Source organism: Anarrhichthys ocellatus, unplaced genomic scaffold (genome assembly GCF_004355925.1).
Source record: "Anarrhichthys ocellatus isolate YVR2014 unplaced genomic scaffold, GSC_Weel_1.0 scaffold14, whole genome shotgun sequence".
NCBI lineage: Eukaryota > Metazoa > Chordata > Actinopteri > Perciformes > Anarhichadidae > Anarrhichthys > Anarrhichthys ocellatus.
The window spans coordinates 773,934-784,961 of record NW_022280044.1 but is presented as its reverse complement, the minus strand read 5'-3'; the positions used below and the strand labels follow the sequence as shown (position 1 = coordinate 784,961).

The 11,028-nt window shown below is 41.3% G+C and overlaps 1 protein-coding gene across 2 annotated transcripts; it reads left to right on the top strand.

Moving 5' to 3' along the window:
* Positions 1–5,089: 5,089 nt before the first annotated feature.
* Positions 5,090–10,724, top strand: cibar1 (CBY1 interacting BAR domain containing 1). 2 transcript variants are annotated; one of them, XM_031854362.1, is made up of 9 exons: positions 5,090–5,238; positions 5,678–5,912; positions 6,032–6,100; positions 6,783–6,884; positions 7,144–7,149; positions 7,793–7,897; positions 8,067–8,180; positions 9,217–9,336; positions 10,301–10,724. In XM_031854362.1, exons 1-9 carry the CDS (start codon positions 5,210–5,212, stop codon positions 10,418–10,420), a joined length of 900 nt encoding a protein of 299 aa, XP_031710222.1. In that variant the 5' UTR covers positions 5,090–5,209; the 3' UTR covers positions 10,421–10,724. The 2 variants fall into 2 exon arrangements, with proteins under 2 accessions (XP_031710222.1, XP_031710223.1); XM_031854363.1 differs by lacking the exon at positions 9,217–9,336.
* Positions 10,725–11,028: the final 304 nt, after the last annotated feature.

Genomic DNA, 11,028 nt, shown 5'->3' with positions numbered 1-11,028 from the left:
AATGAGATGATGAAAGTGATACAAGAATTATTTGACATGAAGTCAGAAGCACGTTTTTTGGAAAATAAGCTTAATGACTTTCTTGCAGAGAGTTAGATGAGAGGATTGGTACAATTCTCATATTTGTCTGTTAAATGAGAAGCTGGAGGCAGATGAAGGTTAGCTTAGCAGTAAGACATTAAACAAAACACTAAAGAAACATTGACAACTTGAAGTTTTTTTGGAGAGGTTGCCTGGCAAACGCATGAGAGACGTACATTTATTATAAAATCTCGGACAATGTCTTTGTTATTATGTAATTGCAAACATATTATGTCCTTTATCTTAATACAAGATAATTGATGCATTACTTTACTTGCATCTTTTAAGGGAGACTAAAAAAAAGTATTATCCCGTAAAAAAAAAAAATACAGTGGAAGTTTACTTTAAACCAACTTTAAGAAAAAATTGTTTATTACAAGAGTCATAGAGTATCATACCTGGGGAAGGTAAAGTTTGGACACAAATAATCTTCTAGAAACATCCATGAGTGATGCTTTCACTCGGTGGAATAGACAGACAGAGGCAGACAGGCAGTGTTGGAGGCTCACACTAATTTGATCTGGTGACATTTTCTTCTCCAGCTCCTCTGGGGTAAAAGAGCAGCAGCGAGGGAGTGAGGGAGTTAGAAAAGGAGGTGTTAGAGAAGAGAGTAAGAGAGACAGAGATGGAGAAAGAAAGAGAGAGAGAGAGAGAGCCATAGAGATGGCGAAGGAGACACTAATGAACGCAGACAACAAAGACCCTAACCTGAGCTCCAAGTCCCTGGAGACACGGAGAGGTTTTTCATTGGGTCAATAAAAGCACTGGACCGTGTCTGCATTGGCTTGCCCTTCAAGCACCCGCTTAACTGCAGTGGGAGGACTTTTGTTCAAGGTTGCTGGAGTTAAAGGGGAATGTCGCTGAATTTCATATTTCTGTAATGTGTGATTCTGAGCCACTAATCGTGGCTGTCTGTGCACAGGGAGAAAGGACCTGCGACATCTTCTTAATGTGTGATGTCACACTGATGTTCATCTACAAAAAGACTTCATCAGGAGAGATGTTGCTATGACAGTAGACAGGATTCCCACACCAGTGCATTGTATTCAAAGCTGACGGCTGAGCTTCAATGAAGTTTAGTTGGATGTTAAGTTTGAGACTGGCATGTTGATTGTCTGTATGATAGCGTTGAGGAGTTTTGCTTTTTCATTCACAAACTCTCCAGGGGAGCGTTTAGTTGCATCTGAGAACAAATCAATTCTTAATTTAAGGACTAAAAGTTACAACACTGAAAACTGAGTTTTCAGTGCAGAGAGTGGAGGAGGAGTATATCTCCCACTGGATGTTTCAGGGTTAATTTCTCCAAGAGAGCAGTGCTGTGTCCCTCTGCCGAATCACAGGAATGCAGCCGCTAGAGGAAGGCGAGCGAGGTATGCCAAAATCAGCATGATGAGATATTGACTCTTGGCTTGTAATTTAATTTTATGCACCAAGTGGCAAACAAGATATCACACTGTTCATAATCCTCAGCACACCCACATCCCTGAACACACACACACACACCTCCCACAGACTCCTTCTTGTTATTAACAGGGAATCTAAAGCTGTATGAGAGCCTCTGTGAGGGGGGGGGGGAACCTCAAGTCTAGAGTCTTCACACCAGGACTCGTACCTGAAGGGTAAGAGTCAACACACACACACACACACACACACACAGGCAAACGCACGCTGGGGGACACATACTTGGTTGCCCCGCTAAGTTCCCCCACGTCTGACATATGTCACTCCCAATCTGTTTAGCAGGCCACACGTCGCTCCAGTGTCGTACCGCCACTGTGGAGTAGAGGGCTGCAGAGGGGGAGAGTCAGGCAGAAAGAGAAACAACAGAGAGAGAGAAGAGAGCATGAACGAGGCAGGGAGAGCTGCTCGTGGTTGCTACCCTCTTCTTGCTAATTGGTAGTTTGGAAACAACACCATCTGTTCTTTAAGAAAGTCAGATGCACAGTCGAAAAAGATGCCACCTCTCCTGAATACATTTACCAGCAGCCAACGCAAATAACTCGACAGCCCCGGGCTTCTTTCAACAGAAAGATCCTGCAGGACACCGGCTAGACAGACATCTGTTATATTTGTTACAGTAGAATGTTTAGGGATTGTGATCTAGTCCTGGGTTACTGCCAGGGAGTCCTGAATAATGTAAACATATGATGACGAAAGAAGCGAGTCAGTGGACTCTTTATGTGCACAGACAGCTCAGAATCCACCTGTAACCGTGCAAATTCCTGTTGAGAGCTTTGGCAAAGTGACGAACGGAAGCGGATTGCCACCATGTGGTTGAGTAATGCAATCACACTGAAGAAGCTGAGAAACTCTGCTTTGACTTACTGCAACTGTATTGTGTTGAAAAATTCTGGAGGTGAAAAGTTTTCACTGACTCCTTGTAGAAACATAAACATCTGTAACCGCTGCCAGATTCTGTAATCGACTCTTCAACTCCATTTAACCTCCTCCATACACACACACACACACACACACACTAAACAGTCACACACCCACACAGACCGACAGTGATGGATAGAAAATGTACACTTTAACCGATGCCATTTTTGCATTACAACTGCTTCTATTTGTTTTGGACATGTATGCATGTTGTTGACGGTTGTTTCATATGTTTTTATCCATGTTCTGTGTGATTATTTGTCATATTGAGCTGAGTAAACACACTTTTATTCTGCTGTGTACATGTATAGTCTTGAATTACAGTAAAGTAAATTTAGCTTGATGCTGTTTAATCAAAACTCACACGGCCTGAACAATCTTTCCAGGAAATTCATTACAACACTCTATACTCAGCATAAATCTAAAGGTGCGTACTTGACTGTACACAAGAAGCCATGTAGGACGTCATCACACAAATTTTTTTTTGTTATCTGTATTAGATTATCACTTTTTTTTTTTATAATGATGTAATGACCCCTCAGCCAGAGCAGAGGAAGGTTAAATCAGAAGCATTTAACTGAAAAATGAATCTATACCAGCATCAGCTGTACCAGAGAGTATAAACCAGCTCCTCTTGGGATTCCAGGCACACAGCTCAATGCAATGGCCGTGTTTTACATCGCCAATCTGTTACAGTGGGATCTCCCCTGCTTCAATCCCATGGATGATTAAGCGTGATAATTAAGGTTTTTGGACATTTTCCACAGAGGAGCAGACGCAGCAGCTGGTGACATTCATGCATTCCCAAACACAGAGGAGGGAATTACAATGAGGCCTCCATTCATTTCAGTGATCACAAAGTCTGCTCTTGGCACCAGCTCAAAAGCAGTCAAGCTGTTGTTGAAAAGGACTATTTGTGTCTCTCTTTGTTGCAATGCAGGCAATGTACCTTGGTCTATTTGTGGAATTATAGATGCCGTAAAAACCAACCAAACATTTGTTTTTTTTCCAGCAGGGATGTTCTAGCCAAGGAGAGAAACCATGGAGATAATCCAATTACTTGTTTGATATTGTGGTTAATATCTCTAACAGGTATGATGCAATATTACAGATTGCATGATTGCTTTTAAAGCTTTCTTGGCTTGATAAACAAAATACTTTACTTCTTGCTTTGCTAGTGCCGACACCTTTTTCTCTGGCTCTCTGCTTTGTTTTCGTTTATGTATTATTTTTTACTACTACTACAAGGCCTATAAGACGGCTTCCTTAAGTCATTGTGAGGATTTGTTTTTAGCTTGAACATTGATTGGGAGGATAATTTAAGACTAAAACATGAAGAAACTAATCCATGCTTTCATTTCCAGCAGGTTAGATTGCTGCAATGGTCTTTTCTCTGATCTCCCCTAAAAAAACTCATACAACTTCAGCTCATACAGAATGCTGCTGCTCGAGTCATGAAGGCCAAGAAAACCAAACACACCACACCAGTTGTCAGGTATCTTCACTGGCTTCCAATATGTCAGGGAATATAGTTTAAATTAAAATACTGCTGCTTGTCTGTAAGTCTCAAAATGGCATTTGACCAAAATACACCTCTGACTGTATTTGAATGACCTCTCATATGATTAAGTGGAGGACTGCTAACTGTTCCCAGCGTGCATATATGGAGAAGCAGCATTTAGTCAGTGTGTGGACTGGAACAAACTTCCAGGGGATATAGACTTGCACCAATTTTGACCACCTCTATATCCAGGTTTAAAATGTTCTGCACTGCCTTTGACTGAACCTTAAATACTCATCATGAACTATAGCTTTCCCTTCTCCTTCAAACAGTCTGAACTTTCTAACCAGTATGCATGTATGGAGAGCAGTAAACCCTATAGGAGGACCAAAGGACCAAGGTTATTTCTTAATAGAAGTGATGGAGTATTCAGATGCCAACTAGCAATACCACATTGTAAAAAATACTTAATAACAAGTACAAGTACTGCATTTAAACTGTGACTGAAGTTCTAGTACAGTATCCTATATGCTGCTCAGCAGGTAGAGCTGGCTGTCAAATGAAGGCAGGGATGTGTTGGCAGTTCAATCTCCAGCACCTATACTGCCATTGGGCAGGACACTGAAGCCCAATTGCTTTTGATGGCTCAGCTATCCCCTTGCATAGCTCTGTGCCAGTGAAAGAGAGGTAGGGACACTTTTGGATAGAAGTGTTGTATAAATAATGTACAGTCCAGTATTATCAGCAATATAGTAAAACAATCAAAAGTACTGATTATACAGAAGGGCCCCTTTATATATATAGGTGTAAGGTTTATATTACTATTTGATTTTTGATTGATCAAGATATGCAGCATTTTCAAGGTGGATATAGCATCATTTTGGCTGCTTTATACTGTTGGGTTGTGTAATCTATTACTTTACTATGTTCTTTTATATATATTTTCTGTGTTTAATCTTAATATGCCAAGAAATTACTCAGGTTTATTAAAGATCTGATGAATAAGGAAAAACATGTCAATGTCGTCCTTTGACGTACTGGTGTAGCGTAAAGACAGATAGGTAAATAAACGGCTCAATTTCCCAGAAGCCACTGCTCAAGCGGAAACGCCAGGGACTCCATGGAAACGGGAGACTGGCGTGCTAGCTTGGGAGAGACACAGCATAGTTAGCTTGCTCGCGCTAAATCTGCGTCCAGATAGGCTTGCCTGAACCCGGAAAACATTTAATTTACTGCCTTTCTGCAAAGATGAGCCGTACACCCGATGCAAGATCGAGGTAAGGGACACACTGCGTCAAACGAATTCCTCATTTAACGCCAGCGAGTTGTAGGGTAACTAGACAAACCCGCATATGTTAAGCTAGCTCTCAGCCAACTTGTGCTTTCACGCTTTACATTATTTACAGATATAACCAGGAACAAGTTATTAGTAACTCATTAGTAACGTTAGGTCTTAAACACAAGACGCCTTCAGCGTTAGTGAATGATAACATTGACTTCTGACTCTGTCAGCCACAGGCACTTAAAGCCGTTTATAATCCTCAAAATAACGCGCAAATGCAAGCGTTACCTTTTGTAAGATGACATTTGCTATAACGGAAACTAACGCCAGCTGTTACTAAATAAATGGCTTTTACAGGACTAACACATCCTCAAGATGTTTTCGTGATCGATGGGCTGCTACAAGAAAAACACATTATAATCTCTTCTCTCCAGGGACAGCCAGACCAGAAAGATCCAGGAAAACATCACCAATGTGGAGAAACATTTTGGAGAGATGTGCCAACTGTTTGCCGCCTATGTCCGTAAAACAGCCAGACTACGAGACAAGTCAGATGTCCTGGTTCGGGAAATCGGCGTGTATGCAGACACAGAAACGCCACACCTGAAGAGGGGTATGAAGCAGTTTGCTGACCACCTGGCCAAGATTCAAGACTACCGCCAAGCTGAGGTAAAACTGCTGCATTTTAGCTCCCGCTGCTTTGACTTCATTCATCATTTTATATTCATCTCACAGTCTAAATGTGGTGGGTAAGAACAGAACCTGATGGAAACGTATTTGCCTTACAGGTGGAAAGACTTGAAGCCAAAGTCATAGAGCCATTAAAAAGCTATGGAGCTGTAGTGAAGCGTAAAAGGGTAAGTGTTGCTGTGAGCTGCAGCCATGTAGACGTCTCCACTGATTCTAAAGTGAGCCAAATGACACCTACAGCTTTAACCATGTTCCAGTACAGTGGGCCCTCAAAGAGAAACTTTGTTTCAGAACTAGTTTACTCTGAATGGTTGTAAGGCAATAGTCTCTAGATATATTAACACGTGTGTAATTTATGTCTTATTCTTCCTTGTTGAGACATAATATTTTAAACAAGGATGAGAATAGGGGCTTAGGGGCAACTTTACTGTCAGTGTGTATTACCACTGCATGGCCACATGAGGTCAGTGTTGATTTAATGATGACTTCCCACTTCTTTGCACTGTTGTCATTTTCTCCCCCTCAGCATTTTGTAAAAGAAATGTTCTGCATAAAGGAATATATGACCTCTCATACTATGTTGCCATAGATTTTAAAATGAGTCACGTTGCCTCGTGGCGTCTGGTCACCCGCTGTTGCAAAGTGCCATCTAAAGATTGCCTCTTTTTCCAAGTCATCTTTTTATTAAAACTCTCACGACAGGATGTACTTGAGGTCTCGATCTGGAAACACTGAGCTATACCAAATGTTTGTTTGATTATGTCCTGACACAAATGTGTAAGTAATTGACTATCATTGTTCATTGTCATAATGACGACTTTGTCTTTGTGTGCTTGTGCATCCATGCAGGAGGATCTGAAGGCGACTCAGAGTGCCAGAGACAGAGAAGCCAAACAGATGGCCCAGCTTGAACGGACCAGACAGAGGAACCCGTCAGACAGGCAGATTATTGTATCCTTGCTCTAATACCAAACAGACAAGTAACTTTCTTTCTTACAACAACCACCTGTATGCTGCAGGCAACATCTTGAGCATAGCTTCATTCCTGGTTAATTATAGATGTTGATTAATATTGCAGAAGAATAATAAACTTGGATCCATCTTGAATGTTTATCTTGTCTAGTTTGAAAAGGTTTTACTTTACAGTATCTTCTCATCAGTTGTCATGAAAGCTCATATATTTTTGATGTTTCCTTGACCACGCTTTCAGTCTCAGGTGTGTCCCATGTTATGTGTGCATCTCATCCCTGGTGATGTAGGACTACAAAGATAAAAAACACATTTCCATTGAAATGGAGGTGGAACAAATGTACAGAAATGACTCTTTATTAGATGTGAAACACGTCTTGGAAATTACTTGAAACTCACTCACAAACCTAGAAGCTCCCTGGAGTTCCTCTAGTGTCACACCAGTTCTACACGTACACAACCTGCAGCACTTATGGGAAACAAAAGTAATAGCTTATTTTATATAGCTCAGATATATAGCTTTTTCAGATGTGTGTAGTTAAGGTGTTAAATTGTATGCATGATACACACATGTCAAAATTGCATAAGCTATTGTTTTCCCCTTCCTGTTTTTAAAAAGCACATTAGCATGTGAGCTTATGCAGATAGGTGGCACATGTGGGACTGGAACTGAAGGTGTGGAACCTATGATACTGCAGCTCTGCTGTTGGAAGCTATTGGCCTGGGTGTCAAGTATTCATTTTCTAATTGAAGTAAATCAACAAGCATAAAGGAATACTGTTGAATTTCTATGTTAATACCTGGTTGTTCTCAAAAACTTTAGCCATAACCTCTTGTGTTGGTCTGATATATTTTGTAGTATGTTGTATATAAATTTGTCCGCCCATTAGGCTGAAAGTGAGCTCCAGAGAGCAACCATGGATGCCACACGGACCACAAGGCAGCTGGAGGAGACCATAGACGAGTTTGAGAAGCAGAAGATCCGGGACATTAAGGTCTGCTGCGCTAAGCTTTCTATCTGTATACGTCTGAAGAAGTGACATTTTTTTTGTCATGTCAGAACTCTTTTTCATGTCTTGTGGCCACCATGTAATTGTGATTTATTTAAATAGTGCTGAAGCCTACTCTGTACTTAATTATTATCCATGTGTTTCCCCCTTATAGAAAATCTTTGGTGAGTTTGTGACAGTGGAGATGTCGTTCCATGCCAAGGCCTTGGAGGTGTACACCTTGGCCTACCAGAGCATTCAAAGTGTGGATGAGGAGGAGGACCTGGAGGTAGGCTGACTCTCCGCTTCAGCTTCACTGGCATTGGTGTGTTTGTGCACAGGAAATGTTTGAAGATGTGAATTCAGGTGTAGTTATTGACCTGCCATCATGTGTCGCAGACAAACACAGAAAAGGACGTATATTTAAATGTGCTCATGTACTAGACATGAATGCTGACCGTGCTTTATGTACACCCTCTGCCGTGCACTTGATTAACCTGATGGTTATATTTAACAGGTCCACGCTATCATGATCTTATGCAGCCTTTACTCAACGGCTCATTGCTCATGTATACTCTATAGTCCACACCCTCTAACTCATGTGGTAACTTTGAAGAAACTTGCGGTGAACTCTTCACAATTCAGAGTAACAGCGAGCTACTTTCTTCTGTTTACTGTTTGCTTTGAGACGTTTGCCGTTACTATTTTAAGAGACAAAGCCTGTAGTGAGAAAACAAAGGATCAATGATTCAGTGAGCAAGGTTCCTCCTGCAGTTGCCCTTGTGCTATTTTCCCTCCACCCCTTGCCATCTCATCTGTGTGTTTTGCACTGAATCATCTCCCTTCCATTCATATAGAAGCGAAACTCCTAACCCAGATGAGGCTGTTTTTCAATGACTCATAGTACAAAGCATGGGAGATTTAATCATCAGAAAAAAGGCACAATGACAGGCATGAAGATAATCCTGATTGAGAGTTCTTGTGGAATTTATTTCTGGTGTGGTTTAAATGGCAGTTTGCTGTGTTATCAGAGGCATACCTGTTGAAGTGCTTTGTTTATGAGCGATTAAAGAAAGACTGCTAGTTGTTGATTTGCTGGTTTATTCAAGTTGTGCGTTTTTGCTCCTGTGACATTTTATTTGCGTTAAATCCCTTAACTAACAATGTGCACTCGGTATGTGAAGGCTGGGCCATTTTACATTCAATTATTATCTTGCATTATGTTCAGTGAGACACACTAAGATTACTGATAAGTGTGTGTAGGCAATGCTTCAATTCTCCTGTTTCTCTTTGGAAAAAAACGTAGTACCTACTGTCTTTGGCAGGTGTTCAGGAGCTCGCTGCACCCCCCTGACTACCAGTCACGCTTAGACATAGTGCGAGCTAATTCCAAAGCCTCCCTCGATCGGACCGGGTCCTTCCTGAGTACATCAGGGACCTTACAGGTAAGATACAGACAGTGCATAGATGCTCCGATATGACAATTAGAATTTCCCCCAGAAGATTCCTGTTTCTGTTATGGCATTGGTATTTTATCTTTGAATTTGGCAGTTGTGTAAGTTTCATTGAGATGGCGAAATAAAAAAAAAAAAAAAATTTCCTTCTTCCTTTTTCGAACAGTTGTCTTCCTCATACTAGTCGAGACTGGTGCTCAAATAACTAATGTCTGAATCAGTTGTGCCAAAGTCTATACGCAGCATTACTTCAGCCATCATTCAGCTTGAATCTCCCCACACACCATCGCATGCCGGTAACATCATGCATTCCCCCCTCCCCCCAGCATCTTAAGCGTGGCACTGCAAGTACTTGTGACTTTAATAGGATTGCTGTTTAAAACCTCTGGGCAGCTAGTCGTCATCATCATTTGATATCTTTGAAGAGCTGTTGTCTTTCGGTCTCGCGGGGTGTGTTCAGAAGTCTTATCTAGAGATGTCAAGATTGGAGCTTGCAGAGGCAGATTGCTGTTCGCACGAGATCAGAATGCATCTTGCGCCACAACTCGAGATCATGCTTCGGTTTGATTTTATCAGTGGGAATCTGAAATCTCTGCTAAGGAACAAAGACAGAAGCAGTCGGGTACACGGCACAGCTAGAACAGTGGACTGCAGACCCCTGTTTGCATGCTTGAAACTAGAGGAAAACTGACAACGCACACCGAGAGTCTTGTTCTAAGATTATACTCATGCCATGATATGAACTTGGCAGTCCTTCAACATGAGACATATTTATGTTCTTATAGTATTACACTACAAATATAACCTAATGAATTCGATGCATATTGGAGCGTGTTCACACACGTACCTGTGTTGTCCCGGGTGAAAGAGAAACGTTTGGGAGAAAACCGGAAGTACCATTTGGGCTCGATGACTACCTGCTAAGTGCATAGTGACTGTTTATTTGTTGTCACAGCAACAAAGAGCCTCCAGTCGGCAGACAAGAAGAGATGACGAGGAAGAGGACGACGAAGAGGATGAAGATGAATCGGAGGAGGAGGAAGACGAAGAGGAAGACACAGATGACGAACATTGATTTGTCTCATTTTGTGTTTGTCGGTATGGAACAAAAAAAGGATACCTAAAGGTATATTACTGTGTCGTTGCCAAAATCACCGCACAGGTGGTCTGAGCAGTATTGTAGTGCAAGTGTGTTGTAGCTGTGTAAGAGAACATGTTGTCCTTTACTGACGTTTGTCTTTGACATTCCAGCCAATTATTGTCTTACATATTTTTTTATATAAAATATTCCGAAATGTACATTACATATTGTACTGGAACTACCATTGCATTCAATTGCACCATGTTATTCATCTTTATGAATTAAAAAAAGAAAAGTCCCATTTTGTGTTGTTCCAGTTCTATAATAAGTACGTGGCGTACCCTCACTCACTTTGTATAGAAATGGCAGCAGAGAGTTTGATTGTTATTTTAGAAATGATGTGAATCTGCCTAAGTGACAGTAGTTACGTAACGAGCGCAGTTGATGGCGACTCATCTTTTCCACAGAAATGCTAAAGTTGTACAAATGAAGCTGGGGACATTTTGCACCATTCTGTCTGTTTATCAGGATATATGTGCGCGTGTGTGTGTGTGTGTGTGGTACAGTATGTGTTGTCTGCCACAGTGGAGGCTGATGGCTCC